Below are 21,514 nucleotides of genomic sequence, written 5' to 3' on the forward strand. Positions count from 1 at the left end.
TGTTTTTACCTGAATCCGAACGTAAGAACTGGACAAGTGGTTCAATACCAAGCATTTCTTTCACTTTCAGTTGATTCTCTTTATTATTCTTGCATAATACTCGGATACAGCTCATTACATTCACAAGCAGATCTTGTAAGTCATATTGCAAAAGATTGATGAGAGCAGGAATTCCACCCTACATTAAAAAAGTTATAAGGGACATAGGCAAAAGTAGAATGAATAAGAACTGAACAATACAATGGGCTGAATCTAACAAAAAACTCAATTTTTCACAGGGTGGAAAGGCAATCTTTCCTAATTTACTCCTTTTCTCCACAGTTCTTGAGATCTCCTGGAACATGGGGTGGGAGGAGTGGGGTTTGTGGTATCTTCCTTAGCCTTGATGGTTCGATGGGATGAAAGGAAGGAAGGGAAAAATTCAGTGAGGATCACTCTCCTTTTCTCTACCAACAGAAATATTCCATCAGAACTCTAGCATAATAAAAGTAAAAACCTGGATTCAAGACAATCTGTCATGTTAAATACACTGTAGTTCACAAAACAGAATTCACCTTCAAGATTGCATACTTTCAACTCTTGAGGATCCTTCTCCTTTCCTCCTTCAGCTCATCACATGGCTGCTTTTCAGCACATGGCCATTTTTAAAAAACAAATCAGTGTTTTTGTTGTCCAAAGATGTGATTTAAAAATGTAATATCTCAAGTCAAGCAGAATCCCAATGATCAAGAGTAACCTTAACTACAATTAAAATTAGTTCAAGATGTAGCTCAGCAATCATTAACATTGGGGCAGAAATTCATTTCAAAGACAAGTGTAGAAAGAAAGAATTATACTCAACAGGCATGTTCCTGATTTCTCAAACCCAGTCAACAATAAGTACAACAACAAAAGTCACAGTTGTGGCTGCAATGTGAAAGCAGAACTCAGAATTGGCCAAATCCACTCAGACAGGCCTCTACTTTATAATACTTGTAAACATCAAACAAGTCTGAATAATGTCACAAATAATAAAAGGTGTGTTCCTTTACCATGGAAAAGCACAATCTTATTCTTCTTATTTAATTAATTTATTAAAGAAGGGTAACCACACAAGTGAACATTTTTTCCCCTGATTAGATTTACCAGTTCAGCGATGATGACTTGATTATTATCCAGCTGGGCAATATCATATAAAAACACTGCACAACGAGACAGCAATTCGGGTTCTTCCATAGACAAGAGTTTAATTAACACGGGAATGCCTCCAGCTTCTACAAAGGCTCTGACAATTAAGTCATGGGTGGAGATGTTACTCAGCACTCCCAGAGTGAGGCACTCCAATTTGATGTCTTCGCTCTTCAACAAGCTGATTAATGAGGGTATGGTACCTGCCACCAAGAACAAAAGCAACCCACAGTTACAGCAATGCAATATGTCGTGAATCTCTCCAAGGTTCTGACTTTCTTAGGAGAGAAGGAAGGTAAATTCTTTTGATTAAGAACTTCTGAGCAGGGGGAAAATGCAGTGAAATCTGAAGGAGGAATGATTGGCACTGTAGAATGAATATATATATGGATAATGGACTGCAAAATTGGGTGTCTGAATGTTACAGCACATTTTTGTTAGGAATCCTGACTCTTGTGGGATGCTATTTGGTTCTGTCTGAAGCCATAAAATGGCTTAGACGGCCATTATATAAACTTATGCAGACAAATAAGCCCCACAGAATATGCAAATCCTTAAACTTTGCTTGCTATTTTCTTCCTTGCCACTGAACCAAATAAGATAAAAAGCCTTTTATTCTTTTGCCATGGGAAAGCACACAATAAAGTAATCAGCAATATTTTCTCTGTACTTCCCTTTTCTTTTTATTTATCGATGCCCCTCCATTTCAATGAATTAATATTTGTATACGGATATCAATGTCTTGAAATGCATATTTTTATTTTGAAATTTTGCAAATATACAATTTTTCAGATAATTGTTTTAATTAAGTCCTCTGGTAAGTTATTTCCAGAAATATTTTTAATATTTGTATAAACTTTCCCCTAATATAAATTTGTTTTATTGGGAAAGTTATTAAATGTAACATCAGGGTTATCAAAAGCCACTGAAGGCTCTGGGGGAACTAGATGAGCTGTACTTGCTACATTCTTCTTTAGTCAGAGCTCATCTAAGCGCCTCAGTCTCAGATAAAAAGCCCAATTGAAATGGATCCAGATAATATTACACAGGTGTGTCTGCAGCTGTGAAATTATTACCTTTTCCTTTATCTTTTCTAGAAATGAAACGCTTGAGGCTAGACTATTAACTGCAGTGACTTCCCAGGTAAAGGAAGAGTATCTTTTTGGAAAGCTTTGAGAAATGCTTCTTTTAGGCAATTTAGTTGAATCACTTTAAGTGACATTCCCTCCCCCCCCCCCGCCCCCGTCCATTATTCCTGCCAAGGCTAGGAATTAAATTGTCTAGGAAGATAAAAGGGTCACATGAAGCTCCTTTACATCACCACTTTTATTCAAAGAAAACACCAAATGTGATAGGCCCTGTTTTATGTATGGTTATGGATTCTTGGCCTAGTAGGAAATTTCAGCATGACAAGTGCCTTAGGACACTAATTTTAGGTAACCAAAAGTCATGCCATCCATCTCAGGAAGCCAAAATGTTAGACTACAGATAAATAGTGTATTAGAACAGCAACCCCCACCAACTTTGGGGTGCCAGGAACCGGTTCCATAGAGGGCAATTTTTCTACAGACCAGAGGGGCATGTTTCATGTGCTGCATAGATCGGCCTTTGCTCACTTGCATAGCCTGGTGCCTGGTGGGCCGAGGAACCAGTGCTGGGCCACGGCCCAAGGGTTGGGGACCTCTGTTCTAGAAGACAGAGAAGTTGGCTTGACCTCTTTTACTATGTTCATTATTATTAAAATTAGTTCTAGCAGAAAAAGTGACAAATGGTGCACATCAGTGGTAGGTTTCAAAAATGTTTACTAATGGTTCTGTGGGTGTGGCTTGGTGGGCGTGGCATGGCTTGGTGGGCATGGCTTGGTGGGCGTGGCAGGGGAAGGATAATGTAAAATCTCCGTTCCCACCCCACTCCAGGGGAAGGATACTGTAACATCTCCATTCCCTCCCCAATCCAGGGGAAGTTACTGCAAAATCCCCATTTCCTCCCGATCAGCTGGGACTTGGGAGGCAGAGAATAGATGGGGGCAGGGTCAGTCAGAATTTTTACTACCGGTTCTCTGAACTACTCAAAATTTCCGCTACCGGTTCTCCAGAACTGGTCAGAACCTGCTGAAAACCACCTCTGGTGCACATGGTATCTTACCTGCCTGCAATATACATGCCCAGTAATCATCTTTGGCAAGACAAAGTACTTCTAAACACTGTATTGCCATTCGTTTCCTAAAATAGGATTCGCAATTCAGCATACCTGTTAAGATTTTTTAACAATAATTTGTTAACATTTAACGGTTGCACTAAACACGGTCATGCATTTGCCTTAATTCTGGTTTACAACAGTGTTTTTCTTTATAGTCTAACAGGAAAGTTAATGGTAAATACAAGGCTTGTGGTTCTCTTATTGCAGAGATTTTCCAACTGTGGGCTGGATTATAAGCAAATTTGAGGAAGGAATTCACATGGGGAAGGTGTGTTCTGCCAACAAAGCAGCATCATTCTTAAAACTTGCTTCTGCTTTAACTGGACAAACCAGCTTACCCAAGCAAATCCCAAGTAAACTTGACAAGGTCCTACTATAACTTTGGGTTACAAGCCTCACAGCACATGCGCCATCAGCGTTCACATCTGCTCTGCCTGAGTAAGCAAGCAGACAGTCAAGGCTTTCCAGAAATCAGAAAAAGATATTGATCTAAAATCAATAGGGAACCAGAAGCAAGGGTAACTGTATCAAAACCAATAGCCAGATGCAAAAGTGGGGAAGGAAGTTCATCATTGCCAATACATTTTTAGATTTAAATTTGGTTGGTTTATTTATTTCTAAATAAAGGGATTGATTTTATAAATTTGAAAGTATCTATATTTGTTTTCTTTTACATACAGATTCTTTTTCATATTAAAAGTCAGGAATATGTCTATTGCCCAATCCAAAACCCATTAGGTTTGTTTGTCTGTGAGGGTTACATAAACATATTTATAATTCTAGGGGTCATGGCGCCCACAACTTTGAGAACCCCTGTGTTATTTGATAATATTATACTCCTGTGCTGACACCAATTACTCATGCGTGCTTTCCACTGTGCCCTCAAAACATTCCTATTCCAGCAGGCCGGCCTGGCCTAACCTCTTTTTTAAACTGTTTTTAAATTTTTTAAATTTTAAATTTGTCTTATAAATTTGGGGTGTTTTAAATTTTGTTTTCTGGGCCAAATTATTTAATTGTATTTTAATGGTTTTTTAACATTTGTATTATATGTATTTTATCTTTTGGCTGTTCCCCACCCTGAGTCCTTCGGGAGTAGGGCGGAATACAAATTTAATAAATAAATAAATAAATAATAATAATAATCCAAGCTGTTGATCTATCTGCATTTACACTCTTAAGGCACTTCTGCCCTATGGGTCCTGTTAACTGGAGTAAGCTATTTTAAGAAAATTCTGCTATATCTGGCAACAGCTGGCAAAGAATTCAGCTGGTTTACAGGTCCTCCTGATGGACAATTCCTTTGCAATTGTCCCAACTTTCCTTGGAACATGAGATCCAGAGCTCTGGAGATCATATTGGGAAAGAAGAGAAGGCAACTCCACCTCTCAGCATCCCTAGGCTGCATGGCTTCATCCTGGAAGTGGGTGCCATTTTGGGAGCAGCCACAATTCAAGCACAATTCACCGACTGTTCTGGGAAAGCAGGCCCAAGGTGTGTGGGGATTCTGAAGGGTGGGAAGTGAAAGGACACGTTCCATTAAAGTTGTAGTTTGTGGACTACCTATATTTATAAAAAGAAAGGCAGGATAAAAATCTAATGAATAAATAATAAAAATATATGTGTGAATGTTTACACACACACCCACACACCCTAAAATTAAAGCTTTAAAGTGCACATATATGCATGCTGATAGCAAGCCTTAAAATTTGTTTTTTTAAAAAAGCTTTCTTGCTGATTTTCTATTCTAACATATTCTAGAGATACCTTTAAAATGGTGTCAGAATAATGCACCTGATTTGTAAGCTAGGGCGAAGAATTTTTACCTCAATTGACTGGCGAAATCATGAACAGCATGCCAGTCAATATATTAAAAAGTGTGTGTGGGAGGGAATCTAAAGCAAAAGTACCTCAAGGAAAGAAAAATATGAAAGAAACCCAAACATATTCTTAGTAGGTTTCAAATCAGCAGCTTCTTTGGGCAAGACAAATATAATAAGCACTCTACTATTTAGCACTTTTCTCATATGAGACTCTAGAACAGGGGTGTCAAACTTGCAGCGTCACTTTGTCATCACGTGATGTATCTGACTTTTTCCCCATTCACTAAAACGGGTGTGGGGGTGGCCAGCGTGTGACACATCCAGCCCATGGGTCATGAGTTTGACGCTCCTATTCTAGAAGACCATGATATCCACCGATTCTGTTAAGGAGATGTTCTTGCCTGTGCAAGATAGCCACTATTGAAAGCACAGTGAAGACTACATCCGTGATGGATAAATCATGAATATAGAATGCTATTGTCTGTTCCTGATATCCAAAAATGGTGGCTTGTATTGACAAGGCAAACTAGAGGTAGAGATAGGTCTTTTGCAACATTATCTTTGTTGACTAGGAACCTCTCACCAACTGCTGTAGAGCCTCTCCAGAATGTTTTTTTTTAATCACATCACCCTCGTGTTGTCACCAAAAGAGAGCTTTAGCCATCCAGGAGAAGGGAAGCATGAATCTGGCATATGGATTATGGCTCAGTGATTAAAGATGCTGAGCTTGTCAGATGGAAAGCTGACAGCACGGGTTTGAGACCCAAGCACCCACATGACTGGGTGAGCTCCTGTTACTTGCCTCAGTTCCTGCTAATCTGGTAATTCAAAACAATGTGAAATGTGAGTAGATAAAATAGGTACCACTTTGGTGGGAAAGTAACAGCATTTCATGTGTCTTGGGTTATAGTCATGCTGGCCATATAATCATGGAAGTGTCTTCAGACAATGCTGGCTCCCTTGGCTAAGAAACAGAGATAAGCACCATCTCCTAGAGTTGAACACAACTGGGCATGGGAAAGCTTTACTTTTTTAATCTCATTCTGAAACTTTTCAGTGATTTAATCAGAAGTACTACAGTATATAGGGTACTTACCAACAAGAGTTTTCCAAACTGGGAGAGCAGGGTTATTTAACTCAATTAGATGCTTCAAAACCTCTGTGTGGAAGTTCAGTGCAGCCAAATGTATTATGTTATTTCCTTCACCGTCTTTTTTTAGCCAGTCAGCATTAAGAAAAAACAAATACTTGATACTATCTAGTGCTCCAGATACAGCTGCAAGCAAAAGTGGTGTGGAATGATATCTATTGACAGAAAAAGAACAAAATACCGTGGTATGAAACAAACTGAACCAAATGGAAAGGAATACACTGAATTTTATTTCATGTACAGGTATTCCTTGATTTAGGACGAGTTGCTTAGCAATCATTCAAAGTTATGATGGGCTCCCCCAAGGTACTTATCAGAGGTGGGATTCAGCCAGTTCTGTCCAGTATGGATGAACCAATAGTGGCGACTGTGGGAGATTCCACCCACCCGCCCGCCCGGACATAATGCACGAGCTCTCACATTTGCGAAACAGTAGGAAAGGTAAGTGGATCCCACCTCTGGTACTTATGACCCAGTTCCAAAGTTCTAATGGCTGCACAAGGAAGCTAGCCTGCATTTACAGCCATTTGCCGTGTCCTCCAGTCATGTGACTGCATTTTACCACATTTTTGTTGAAAACGATTGTTTACAAATATATCCCATAAGGAACAAGGGGTTCACTTCGTGACCACCATAGTCACTTTACAACCACAGAAAAAAAAAGGTTGTAAAAGCAGGTCTGGTCACATGGTCACTCACATTTATGACCATCATGATTTAGGACTGTCACGGGCAAGCTCCATTACAGCCATTAAGCTGTGGACTATCTGTACTTCATCTATCAAAAAAACCTCAATGGAAGTCCAAGTAAAGAAATTAAATTTACATGGCACATTAGTATATTGATAAGTAAGCTCTAATGAGGCCTCTGAGACTATCAGATGAGACTCATTTTTCTGGTGAACTATACCAAGACTCAAAGGCAAATATAATCTATGTCAGGGATGTCAAATTCAAGGCCCCCAGGCCGGATCCGGCCCACGGGATGCTTAGATCTGTTCCACTGGACCGCTCTGGAAACAGCGAAGGACTGACCCGTGGTGCCTCTGCCAGTGAAAACGGAGCTTGAGAGCTCCATTTCTGCTGGCAGAGGGTTGCAGGAGGCCGTCACAGCTGAAAACGGAGCTTGGGAGACTGTTTTCGCTGGCAGAGCATTCAGACCACCACAAGTGCCCTGACATGAGTGATGTCGAGCTGGCCACACACACCCTGGCCACACACACACACACACACCGAGGTCAAACCCAACCCTGATGCAGCCCTAAATAAAATTGAGTTTGACACCCCTGACCTATGTCAAGGGTTAGGGGTTTTTAGCCTCCTTAGAAAAAATTCTGTAAGGAGGCTAGCAGAATTTTTTTTTAAATGTCTATTTCTATTTCTGTTTTAATAATATTACATTCCTCTCAGCTGTTCTTCCTAGGATTTATTATTAAAACAAGGTGTTGAGCTAGATAACATTTGCACACAATAAGACATTGGAATTTTGACTCAGGAGTAACCTTATTTGACTTGGTGCTAGCACAGAAGATCTGTGCATATATAGGTAATCCTTGATTAATGACCGCAATTGATCCCAAAATTTCTGTTGCTAAGCGAGACAGTAGTTAAGTGAATTTTGCCACACTTTATGACCTTTCTTGCCACTGTTGTTAAGTGAATCACTGCAATTGTTAGTAACACAGTTATTAAGTGAATCTTGCTTCCCCATTGACTTTGCTTGTCAGAAGGTCGCAAAAGGGGATCACATATCCATGGGACACTGCAACAGTCATAAATATGAACCAGTTGCCAAGCACCTGAATTTTGATCACACCTGGCCATGGGGATGCTGCAACAATCATAAATGTGAAAACGGTCATAAGTCACTTTTTTCAGTGCCTTTGTAACTTTGAATGGTCACTAAACAAACTGTTGTAAGTCGAGGACTACCTGTATAAGCATATGTATTCATTGACTGGGCCTCACTCTATCTGCCCAGATTCCTTACTATCATGCCTTCGATTGTTGTTCCATGTTTGAGGCCCAGTTGCCAAAATTCTTGCTTCCACCCTCTCCCCATGCCTCTGTTCAGGCTTCCTTTCCACTAAAGCTCCTCTCTGGATCCAATTCAATGTAGGTAACAGCTGACAACCACATCCAATTACTGTATATAGCTGCCCAGAGTCACTTAATTGAGTTGGATAGCTATAAAAATTGAATAAACAAACAAACAACCGAATAAATACCTCAGGTCTCACTCTGACCTCCCTTCTGGCTTCACAGCAGCCTAGAACCAACCCAATCATTCCAACCACCCACTCAGCGGTGGGTTTCACAAATTCTTGCCAACAGTTTGCCACGCATGCACACGCTCACTTTGCGCACACGCCTTCTGGGCATGTGCCCGGCTCGAAAACATGGCTAAATAGGATGGCATTATGCCAGGGCGGGGGGGGGGGCAGGTTCGCCAGAACTGGTATGAACCGGCACCCACTCCTTCTTCATTCTAAACTCTACCAGCTTCCTAAACCCAACAAGAGACCTGTCTCTGGTCTCCCCCCACTCCCAACATTCTTTCTGGATACCCCCTTCTGCTTACTCACAGAGATTGAGTTTCCGCCTCTATCAGCTCTGCATCTTTTCTGTAGAGGACTGTAATGCAAGCCACATTGTCATAATAGGCAGCAAAATGGATCGGCAACCATCCTCGGTCATCGGGTATTTGGTAATCTGCTCTTAAAGCCAGAAGGAAATGAAGCGCTTCAAGGGAACCGCACTGGGCTGCTAGATGCAAAGCTGTGGGTCCCCAAGCTGATAGACAACAAGAGGCAAGAGTGACTACTGGCCTTGAGGAAGGAAAGCAAAATCTCTATAGAGTAGAATGATTATGTGCTAGCTATGTATCGGTGCTGTGTTCATCATTTTGTTTTTGTGTAATTAATATTAAAATTATGCTTCCAAAGCTGTATTTGTTATTATTGCTGCTGCTCTTGATATCAGAAAAGCAACACAGGCAGATAAGCATAAAATGAACTGCATTCCAGCATTTAATAACTCAAAACAAAACAAAAATAAACTTTCTGCAAATGGGGGTCCAAATATAAATGATATATATTTGTAAATTTAGAACTGATGTGTGTCTGATAAAAGTGTAAGAATACTTTAAGGCAGACTTTTCCAGCTGAGAGTTCCACTGGCAAAATAGGGATGACATTCCAAAAAATAGGCAGATGGTGGGACCAGAACAAAATGGAGTCGACATGGAATGGGGACAGGTTGAAAACAAATTTTGATTTCAGAGTGAGAAGACCTGTGGTATTTATTTGTTTTTAACCTTTCCCTGTTCCATGTTGACTACGTTCTGGTCTCAGAATCTGCCTATTTTAATTAAAAAGAGTGAATTTGAATTCATGAAGTATATTTAATGGTTTTCACTTTGCATTGTATAAAACAGAAGATTTCAAGTGGCACTAGGAGCTGTTGCAGCTCTGGTACTCCAGCTTCCTTCTTCTGTTTTATCTTATTCTTACATGTACAATTTGGAAACATATGTACCTCAGGGCCTAATATCTTGTACTTAAAATGCATGGATGATTAGCACCATAATACGCACAAGCAAAAAATCAATGGCAAGATTAACTATGTTTAATTCTTATATGTAATTTCAAAGGGACAGCTGAGAATAATAATGTTATTAAATTATTTCCTTTGAAATAAATGGATTTGGATCCACATGCTTCATTTGAATGGATTGTACTCAGGATTTCTTGAAATAGAATAGAAAGGGCAGTCAAATGTGAAAGCAAGAGAAATAGCTGTTTGCATTTGATACCAAGCCAGATCTAGTGCAACTAATTTACCTTTCACAGGGTGCCAATTAAGATAATTGTTAATGCAATTAGAAAAACCTAAATTACTTCATTATCATGTTCGAACTGTATGATATTTTTTTTTTAAAAAACTTAGAAGTCATCTCTCATTTTCATTTTTTTGATCTCAAAAAAGGAGATTATGGATTTGGAGAACACTGCAGTGTGTATATAGGACAGAAGCGTGGGAATCATTACCAATATGTCATATCCAAGGGTACATTCTGTACTGCTATTTAAGAAAAAGCATTATCCTGCTATTCCATGATTCTCCTCTTAACATATACTTCCACACAATGGAAGAAACTGCAAGAGTACAAAGGAAAATTGCAAATGGGAAATGATTACCAGTATCCTCTGTAAAAAAAAAAAAAGTCAGTGTTTGAAATAAGGCAATTGTACACAAAAATGTGTCTGCAAATATCCTTAATAGGTACAATGTTAATCCTGCATTTATTTACAACTCACAACTTTTTTCTCCAATCATGACATCCTTTTCTATGAAGGCAGGTGTTCCTGAAAATAAAAAGATTCATTTTCAGGTCACAGTTATAATTTCTACAGGTAGTCCTTGACTTACAATCATTCTTTTAGTGACCATTCAAATTTATAACGGCACTGAAAAAAAGTGACTCATGACCAATTTTCACATATTGCACCATCCCCATGTTCATGTAATCAAAATTCAGATGCTTGGTAGCTGGCTCATAAGACAACTGCAGTGTCCCAGAGTTGTGTGTGATCATCTTTTGCGACCTTCTGACAAGCAAAGTCAACAGGGAAGCCTGATTCATTTAACAACCGTGTTACTAACTTAACAACAGCAGTGATTCGGTTAACAACTGTGACAAGAAAGATCATCAAATGGAGCAACTTAGCAACTGTCTTGCTTAGCAACAGACATTTGGGGCTCAATTGCGGTCATAAGTCGAGGTCTATCTATCTATCTATCTATCTATCTATCTATCTATCTATCTATCTATCCATCCATCCATCCATCCATCTAGACAGCTAGCTTTAATATGATAAAAGCTACATTGACAATATCACACGCAGCTACAATGTCATTAATATTGCATACAAACAAAATAGTCTCAATTATTCAGAATTTTCAGGGCTTTCACAAAATGCTGTAAGCTTCACTTTAAATTAGTTTGCCCCTCCAGCTGGTTATCGAGCAAATTGATTTTTGAAATAATTTTTCACATAACATCAAATTTGCATTTATGAATTATCTATTGGAAGACCTTTGTCTGACTACTGCTAAAGAGCACTGATTGTAAAATAGGATAGCTGCTAAAGCTTTATTTTATATAAAAAGAGGATAATAGATTCATAACATACCACTTTTTGTTTCTGGTTTTTGGGAACGTTTTCCTGGAAAAAAAACCAACCCAAATTATATTGATATTGTTCTTGTTACTGCATTTTTATATGATCGTTTGTGTTAAAACTCTTATCACATGAGAATTAATAAATAATGAATTAATAACAGATTTGGCACAGTTAAAGATAAACTCTAAACAGTGCCTACTTATTACTAGGTAAGGATTGTGGAGTGACAATCTTAGGGTGATTTAATAGGTGAGGATTAGATGACTATTGTGTATGCCTTGAAGTTTTAATTTAATTTGTTTTTCTAAAGAAAAGTTTACAATGGCTCAGTTCATATATTCAACTAAGCCATAATGTGCTTTGACTTTGGTTTAGCCCTTAACTTGAAGCTTAGCCTTTAATGAGTTTACTCAACAAACTATGTTTATCAAATCCTGGCAAAGCATGATTTTGTGTGAACCCAAACATTGAAGCAAACATTTAAATCTTGGGTGCTTAATTAGGATAAAAACTGAAAAACAGCATGCCAAGTTGGATAAATTTCTCTAATTAGATGACAGAATGTTAAGTACAAATGTTGAGAACAGATATTAAGCATGAATCCCACATCAATAAGTTATGAAAGCTATGGAAGGAGCAAAACAGGATTTCATAAATTTTGGAAAATAAAACAAGTGACACCCTGAGGAAGGAATACTTTGCAGAATGGAAACTAATTAAGGAGAAAAGAAACCTAGAACTAAGGAGAAATTTCCTGACAGTTAGAACAATTAATCAGTTGCCTGCAGAAGTTTTGAATGCTCCAACACTGGAAATTTTTAAGAAGATGTTGGATAATTATTTGTCTGAAGTGGTGTAGGGTTTCCTGCCTGGGCAGGGGGTTGGACTAGAAGACCTCCAAGGTCCCTTCCATCTCTTCTCTTCTCTTCTCTTCTCTTCTCTTCTCTTCTCTTCTCTTCTCTTCTCTTCTCTTCTCTTTTCTTCTCCTCTCCTCCTCTCCTCTCCTCTCCTCTCCTCTCCCCTTCCCTCCCCTCCCCTCCCCTCCCCTATTCTATTCTCCAAATTCATTTTTTATTATTTTTATTTAATTTCCAAATTCAGACTTTTAGTGTTTCATATAAATGGGAAGGAGTAGAAATCTGGTACTCACAACTTGTTGGCAGCATCTTATCTTTCTTACCTTGGCTCACTGGAATAGAACGCCTTTGATTAATAGTTAGATGTAATTTAACCACCTGAGCTATAATTGCCACACGGTTGTAAATAGCGGCATGATGGATGTATGCATAACCATAATCATCTGTAATAGCAAGACTGTTGATGGAGGTCCTACGGCAGAAGGTAAGGAAGATGGCAGCCAGTCCTCTATCAGCAGCAGATTTCATGCCAAAAGACAGGCTCTAAAACCATAGAAAGGAAAACAGTGAAGGTCACTCATGCTATTTATACTTCCAGTTATGATTCCTTCTTGGTTTCAAGTATGATGCTATAGCCTTGAGGGAAAATATAGTAATTTAAGATGTCATTGTGATAAGTATGTCGAGACAGCAGAATAGAAGAGAGAAAAACTGGAGAAAATAACAAAATACAAAGATCTGTAAATAGAAGTCAAATGACTGTGGCAAAAGAAAGCAAAGGTAACATCAACATTAATAGGTGCCCTGGATGCAATCCTAAAACAACTGGAATACCATTTCAATAGTATTAGAATTGACAAAATCACCATCTGTCAATTGCAAAAGGCAGTCACCCTAAACATCTGGCTGACTGTTAAGTCTAAACATCTGGCTATTCAGCCAACCATTATATAATAATATACTTTACTTCTTTTTTTCTGTTGTAGTTTTTCACTTTCAAAGCACGTTTTATATGTCATTTTATATGACATTGATTAAAAAATGCCGGCTCTTGTGAACCAGGGTTTCAGCAAAAATAAATAAATAAATAAATAAATAAATAAATAAATAAATAAATAAATAAATAAATAAATAAATAAATAATTCTGTGTAGCTAGAAACAAATTTACAGATCTGATATTAAAAATTGGATTCATGGAATGTGTTATCAACTGATGAAATTATTTACATTCTAAAAATGATATGGCAGTTGGAGGGAGTGATAAGGAAAGAAATTGTGGTAAATGTAGAAAGAAATTCTACAGATCTCAGACACTGCCCCCGCTGGTCCTCAAGAAAAAAATATTTTCTGAATATGAAACTGGCCACTGGTACTTTTCTTTTCAAATATAAGCAGGGTCTTTACTGGAAGATGTTTGCTATTATACCACAGAAAGAAAGATTTGAATTCTCCTCTAGCGTATGTGCACATCTATTAATTATCTGCCTCAATTCCCAAATGAAGCTAATTAGGTTTTTTTTTTAAAAAAAAATAATGGGAGTTTAATTTCAAAGACCACTTTAATATTGTTTAGTTTGGCTCTCCAGTGCAAACGTTTCTCGAAAATGAAACAGTAAGAAATCAGGATGTCCATTCGTCACTTGAAAATTGCAACATGTGAATGAGTTACCACAAATAACCCAATCAGGTCATTTACAAAATTGCATTGGACTCTTGAAAATCTAATAATTTTGCACTAAAATTATGAACCTTACTATTATTATTATTATTATTATTATTATTATTATTATTATTATTATTATTAAATTTAATTAATTCAATTTATATGCCGCCCCTCTCCGAAGACTCAGGGCGGCATTATTAATTAATTAATTAATTAATTAATTAATTAATTCTTATTGTTGTTGTTGTTATTATTATTGTTATTGCTATTGCTATTACACAGCTATTACACAGCTGATGAACTGTAGAAGCCCTGTTCTATTATGGAGGTTAAATATAAAGTCAAGGAACAGAAAGGAAAAGCATTAGCAGAAATGGGACAGAAACTGGGTTTGAAGAACAGTAATAAAGATTAGTTTGTTTTGGTGATTAATACATTTGCTTTAAGATAACTGTCACAGTAATAAGAATATAAATACAAGTTTTTACAGACGTGTTCTCTAGGATATATTCAAACCCTTAAAACATACCTTACATTTAATAGCTTTCCTATAGCCAAATCTTTTCTTGAATTGATCCATTGCTTGTGTGTCAGTTAATGGAAGCCTTTTTGGTTTAAGGGTGCTTATCACTTCATTGATAGCTCCCCACCACTGACTTTTAAAAAGCATATAAAAAGCTTCAAGCTCAATGCCAATTACGTAATATCTGTTTTGAAAAAGAAGCCACATTACTATAATAAGCAAATCTTTTAACGCATCAAATTGTGTCTGTATAGTTAACAATGCTTTTGGAAGGAACCTGCATGAGTAGTGATCTTTCAGTCAAGCGTAATCTATATCCATCAGCTATTTCTACTTCATCTCTGACAGGCAAATTGGCTTGGGGGGGATCTAGCAGTCTCCAATACTTGGATGGCAGTGTGGCTGGCTGCAAGCTGTGTATGAATTTAATTAATTCAACCCAATCAACCTGGCCAAACCCAATGGCCTGCAGACTTCTTAGACTACAGCTTTGTAGCATTAACTTTGTGGACGTGAGTTTTAATTAAACCAAGCTATTTGGAAGGCAGCTAATTAGGGAAAACTGATTCATATACATCCAGTGAGAGAGAGGTGACATGAATATACTAGAATACAATTATATTTTATACATCTTCCCTTCCTTGACAGAATATATGGTTCCCATATATTTTAACTTGATAAATCATAACTCGTTACTAATTTCAGAGCGAAGAACTCAAAGTCACTCAGTAAATCTTATGGCTTGCGAGAAATTTTAACCTGCACCTCCTAGTCAAACTCCATACCATGATAGCTTTGCAGAGAGACTCTATGGCAGGGGTCCCCAACCCCTGGGCCATAGTCCACTACCGGGCTGTGAGCTGTTTAAAACCAGGCCGCCCAAAGTGTTGAGTGAGCACATGTGAGTTCACACAACCCTTGTGTGAACAGTGGGCAAGTGAAATGAAGCTGCAAGGTCACAGGTGTTTGCCTGCCATTTGCATGAAACCATCCCCTCTCCCCCTCTGCACCGGTCCGCAAAGCCGGAAAGGTTGGTAACTCTGCTCTATGGGGCTGCGTGTGTGTGTATATTTGAATGAATTAATGAACAGGGAAAATCTATTTTCCATTTAACATTTCTGATTGATTGTCAGCATTTGTAATAATTTCTGCGTTTTTACTTACAGGTATCTTCAAATTACAACCATAATGGAGCCTGATCATCATGGTTGTAAGTTGTAAATTGAATCACTCACATGGCCGACATGATTTTATAACCTTGTTTGTGGTGGTTGTTAAGCAAACACCATGGTCGTTAAACGAACACTGCAGTAGTTAAGCAAACCAATGGTTTGCTATGGGCTGTTTTTACTGAAAACAAGAAGTAACTACTGGGTTTTGCTAGATCCATTGTAAAATGTAGTCTCATGATGGCCGAATGCTGCCAATGGCTGTGAATGTGGACTGTGAGCTCCCAAAATGCAATCACATGCCCTCCAGGGGAAGGGCAGCCATTGGAACTTTAAAACAGGACCCAGATTGTTGGGGGCAATCTGCTAACTCTGTAAACTGCTTAGAGAGGGCTGTAAAGCACTGTGAAGTGGTATATAAGTCTAAGTGCTATTGCTATTGCTATTATTACTAAAGGACTCAAAATGTTTCAGCTACTTTGAACTTAATCTAGTGAATTTTATAAATGAATGGAAATATTTCTGCATGCTCTTTACCTTTTGCCATCAAAATCCATTACTGGAATAGGATAATGTTCTCTGTAGGGTGCATCTGGGTCCAGCAGTTGAGTAAGATGATTTATTGCACATGTGTGCATTTCATCATAGGCAGCCTATAACAAGAACATGATAAATATATACTTAGTTAAAGAATAACAGAGTTGGAAGGGACCTTGGAGGTCTTCTAGTCCAACCTCCTGCCCAGGCAGGAAACCCTATAGCACTTCAGACAAATGGTTATCCAACATCTTCTTAAAAATTTCCAGTGTTGGAGCATTCACAACTTCTGCAGGCAAGTTGTTCCACTGATTAATTATTCTAACTGTCAGGAAATTTCTCCTTAGTTCTAAGTTGCTTCTCTCCTTGATTAGTTTCCACCCATTGCTTCTTGTCCTGCCCTCAGGTGCTTTGAAGAATAGTTTGACTCCCTCTTCTTTGTGGCAACCCCTGAGATATTTGAGATATTACATGTTTTTACAATTTACAATGTAAATTTGTAAATTTAACACAGATTTTCTGTTATTGTAAATATTCTACCTCTACTTCTTTGCAACCCATTTCCATATTTTCCTCTGTTCTAGAGAGGAACATCCCATATAGTATTATAATTTGCATGCTGATATATAGAGAATTTATAATGAACAAAAGGAGATAGTTAACAAAAAAAATTATTGTATGTATGATAATTTTGGTATATTAAGCTTTCATTACAGAGCTGAGTGCCATTACAGAAATCTGTATCTGAGAGTGTCAATTATCAAAAAGTATTCTGTGCTGCCGATTTTATATTAATACCCAATGAAGCTGATTTCCAGAACTCTCAATTTATGAAGCAGAGTCTTCAGATTAAATACTACTTAACCTTACAATTGAACTCAAATAAGCCTCTGCCCAAAATTGAGATAGTAATTCTCTCTTCTCCCTCTCCCTACCTCCCTCTCCCTCTCCTTCTCCCTCTTCTCATCCATCCACCCATCCATCCCTGTGATAACTTAGCACAGTTGTTTTTGTTCTTAAAAAAAACAGCTTGGTACCTTAACCTCTTTGGAAACATCTTCAACTGAAGGCGTCCCAACATCAAATTCAATGCCACCATGGAGATGGAAATACTGATTCTGGGCATACAAAAAATGTTGGCATTTGAAATCTGTTCCAAGCAAAAATGGGGGTAATTCACGTTCGGTTTTAACTTTGTCATCTATAAAAAAAAGAAACGCAAGAGTTTGATTTAGAACGATGATTGTCATTATTGATCGATCTGTTTTACCAATTTTTTTAAAAAAGGAATTACACTTTCCAGATAACTTCTAGAAACTAGTTTTCAATATTTTCATCAAATGAAGAGAACTGCTTCTTTGGCAAATTAATTATTGCTATTACAACAAAGAAAATGATACTGAATATATCTAAATACATGCTTGCATTTTAAAAGTACATTGGATTCAAATAAATCCAATAACCTATGGTAATTTTCAAACAAAAAGAGTTTTGGAACATGACCTCAAAAAGTCAATTTGCTTGGAAAATGAATAAAAATCACAGTTATGGTCCCAAGTGTATTTTATTAAGTTACCTATCTCTATATAAATAAACTTAAAAAAAAAGCTTTTTAAATGGCTACTCGGAAAATTAATGAGTTTATAATGAAAGACAAACATTTTAGGGACAGTAAATGCAAGTATTTAAAAGGAACTTGCAGTATATAAAGTTCTTTTGTAATTCACTAAGATTTGTAGGACAGGTACACAACTGAATAGAATAGAATAGAATAGAATAGAATAGAATAGAATAGAATAGAATAGAATAGAATAGAATTCTTTATTGGCCAAGTGTGATTGGACACACAAGGAATTTGTCTTGGTGCATGCTCAATTGATCAGTATAAAGCAATCCATTAATATTAGTATTAAGAATAGACAATGTAAAAATCTCTCTTCAAAACTGTAAAAATGTGTGTTAGCTTCCAATATAGGTTTTCATTCTACTTTTTTCACTCAGTTTTTTATTTTTCCCCCCAGCTGGTAAGCTTTTGTAGCTAATGAGCTTCCTCGGTGCTCTTTGGGTTACTTTGGGAGGTTCCTAATATCTTGGGGTTGTTTTTTTAAAAAAACATGCCAAATCTGCATCCTTTTAAGTACTGCCTCTATTTTTGTTATACACACATGCTATCAGAAAGAGACCAAATGGGTTTTCACCACAAAATGCACTTATTCCTCTCTTGGCAGGTTTTTATTTGAAGCAGATAAAAAAAATAGCTTATTGGTGTCTGCTCACTGAGAGAATTCCTTCATGTTCAAAACTATTTTTTTTTTATCAAATATTAAACATTTTATAGTACCAATTTGCAGGCAATGCAGTGGGATATGGGACTTTACATGTACAGTACCTAACAACGATGACACCTTATAGCAATCCTGCAAACTTTACCATTCATAGTGCATGTCAAAAGTGTCATTCTCTTGGGTTTTCCAGACCAAATAAAGAGCATACCACTTTTGACAAGCAATATAAATGGTGACATTTGCAGGACTGCTATAAGCCATTATGTTTCAATTCAGCCCTTCAGTCTGTAAAAAGAGGTATAAGAATTAATTGTAGTCGGGAGTTCTTATATGCTACTTGTTCGGCCTACCACTGATTAAAAATAAGGCAGGGCCTCCGGATCACAGTCTAGAGTCCCTCAAACCAAGGAGGAACCCAGATGACTTTTTAGAGACTTGCTTGTAATAGCAACACCATCCAATAGATACAGGATCAATGACTATACTGTATGCTGAATTTTGATAGGGCTGGTGATATTTTTTTTCCTACAGCCTCATTTCTTGCCTTGGGGCAGGTGAAGAATCTAACCAGTTCTGGGATGTGTGAGGAAGGCCTAACTATTTAAAATGTAGTATTATCATGCTCCAGACTACAAGTGATAAAGGAAATTCTAGTGTTATACTTGTTATACCTTTCTCCATTTCTGCACTTTATTGCTATATATTGTTTCTGAGGTATCTTCTCAATAGCTTGGTTTTTAAAAAAACTAACCCTGTTCCAGCATACAGCAACTGAGCTGTCTAGGCAGAGAATAGATTAGACTCTAGTCCCAAAGATGCTTCTTTTCAAAAGGCAACTGGTGGATCTTCTTAGTTTTTTTTCCTTTGAAAATGTTTCACTTCTCATCCAAGAAGCTTCCGTTAGAACTGAAGCTTCTTGGAATGAGAAGCAAAATGTTTTCAAAGAAAAAACACTAAGAAAGTTTAGTTGCCTTTTGGGGGAAGAAAAAAAAAACATCTTTGGCACAACCATGATCTGGATGATTGAGAATCTCCATAGGCTAGACTCTAGGTTATTCAAACCCATTTTGATAGGGTGGTTTGTGACTTGAACAACTCTGTGACTGTCATCTAATCAGTGGTGGGTTGCTACTGGTTCGCCCTGGATTGGGTGAACTGGTAGTGGCGGCAGTGGGAGGCTCCACCCACCCGCCTGGATGTCTCTGCACATGTGCAGAAGCATCACGCGCGCGAGAGAGAGAGCGCCCACAAGCGAACTGGTAGCAGCCGAAATTGAAACCCACTACTGCATCTAATGTAATGGTACATTGTAATGACACTACCCAGATTTTTTTTTTCGTCTCAGTGATACCATTTTCAATGGCTTACTTTGTCTAAGAAATATTTCATTTTATTGTCTTACGAAGAAACCTGTTTCAACAAACACATCACACTCTTACCTGAATACGGCTGAAGAAGCCGGCTTAAATTTGGGACTTTGTTTTTTCTCTTTAAATTAATGATAAACGGGATGAGAAAGCTTATCAGTTTCATGTATGCTATGTTCTTTTGGATGTCTTCTTTCTTTTCTAAATGCTTTTTCAGAAGTTTGAGCTGAAGGGAGAGTCTCTGCTGTAGTCTCTGGTATGAGAAAGCATCGAGATGATCCTCGGTCATTCTAATTGCATTGGAGAGGTTGTATGCCGCATCGAACAGGAAGACATCTTCATACTGTTGAATCTTTGTCGTGGCAAACGTCAGCTTAAGTATTATATGGTCCGCAAACTGCATAAAGAAAGTTTTTTCTTCTGTGCTGTTAGGATTGTAAGTTGGATCTTCATTCATGTTTTCATCATAGATTCCTTGAAACTCTGGCTCTTTTGTAATGTCTATTAGACCTATACCACATACATGCACATATAAGTTCTATAAATACTGTATTAAAGATAAACATATTAAAATACAGATATATCCTATAGCAGGTGTCTCCAACCTTGGCAACTTTAAGACTTGTGGACTTCAACTCCCAGAGTTCCTCAGCCAACTTTGCTAAAGTTGCCAAGGTTGGAGACCCCTGTCCTATAGGCTGTGAACATGTGAAAGAGGCGTTCACCCTGCAGTGGATAGAGAGTGGCTAAAGATGATGTTATATCCTAGGTCTCTTTAAAGGAAAAATAAAGTCAGTTATATTCATGAACGTCCAGCCTTAATCAGATATGAGATTCATTGAAATCAGTGGCAGTTGTATTAGATACAGCTCACTAGTCTCAAAGATTTCAGAATGTCTTCTCTGTGGATGATGTAGCTTGAACCCAACCCATAAAAGTACTTTTTTTTTAACTCAAGGGGACCATATTTCATGTTAAAGACAATCTTTTTTTTTTGCCAAGCATTCTAATGCTTGATTTTAAAAGAAATAATCAGAAAATTAAATTAACAGAACCATCCAATTGCTATATACAAAATATTTTGGCCATCAGCCTCTAACTATTCAAAGCCTTGGCAGCAATCATCTGGCTGGCTGGAAATAAGGCTAGAAACATATTTGTGCGCTCTGCTTTCCTTCCTATCAGAGTTTTGTTTGCTTGCTTGACTATTTCCTTTGGAAGCTAGTATAAATTTTCCTCACATTTGAGAATACCAGAAAAGCCAAAATAGCACCATGTCGAAGGAAGAACCCAGAGAGAGTAGCATGTATGCACAGGAACAACCAAGCAGAACCAGTCATCTCTAGAGGATATAAAAATCAGATAAATAATAAGGGAGCTAAAATAACCACAAGGCACTTTATCATACTTAAGCCAGGAACAGTGGCCATGGTTGGCCCAAGATGAAATGAAGGGCTATACAAGGACTTGTCAGGAGAACCCATCAGTGCATGCAACCCTATGAAACATCTTGTGTTCTCCAACCTTCCTTTCATTACCTGCATTGTATTGTAGTGAGGCTTAATGAGTGTGAATGTGTAAGTGTTT

General features: G+C 37.7%; 1 protein-coding gene across 1 annotated transcript in view; it reads right to left on the reverse strand.

Annotated features, from left to right (window-relative positions):
* Positions 1–21,514, reverse strand: part of ANKAR (ankyrin and armadillo repeat containing) — a 45,851-nt gene that overhangs the window by 23,060 nt on the left and 1,277 nt on the right. The window contains exons 2-13 of the mRNA XM_070956849.1: positions 20,000–20,437; positions 17,313–17,476; positions 16,276–16,391; positions 14,576–14,753; positions 12,706–12,925; positions 11,535–11,567; positions 10,659–10,706; positions 8,925–9,132; positions 6,286–6,494; positions 3,313–3,417; positions 1,126–1,370; positions 10–178 (exon numbers count right to left, since the gene is read on the reverse strand). Of these exons, the coding sequence (XP_070812950.1) occupies positions 10–178; positions 1,126–1,370; positions 3,313–3,417; positions 6,286–6,494; positions 8,925–9,132; positions 10,659–10,706; positions 11,535–11,567; positions 12,706–12,925; positions 14,576–14,753; positions 16,276–16,391; positions 17,313–17,476; positions 20,000–20,437 (2,133 nt within the window). The remainder of the gene's footprint in view (positions 1–9; positions 179–1,125; positions 1,371–3,312; positions 3,418–6,285; positions 6,495–8,924; positions 9,133–10,658; positions 10,707–11,534; positions 11,568–12,705; positions 12,926–14,575; positions 14,754–16,275; positions 16,392–17,312; positions 17,477–19,999; positions 20,438–21,514) is intronic.

The sequence above is a fragment of the Pituophis catenifer genome, unplaced genomic scaffold, assembly GCF_029215685.1.
Source record: "Pituophis catenifer annectens isolate HBS135680 unplaced genomic scaffold, rPitCat1.0.hap2 SCAF_1, whole genome shotgun sequence".
In the NCBI taxonomy this organism is placed as follows: Eukaryota; Metazoa; Chordata; class Lepidosauria; order Squamata; family Colubridae; genus Pituophis; species Pituophis catenifer.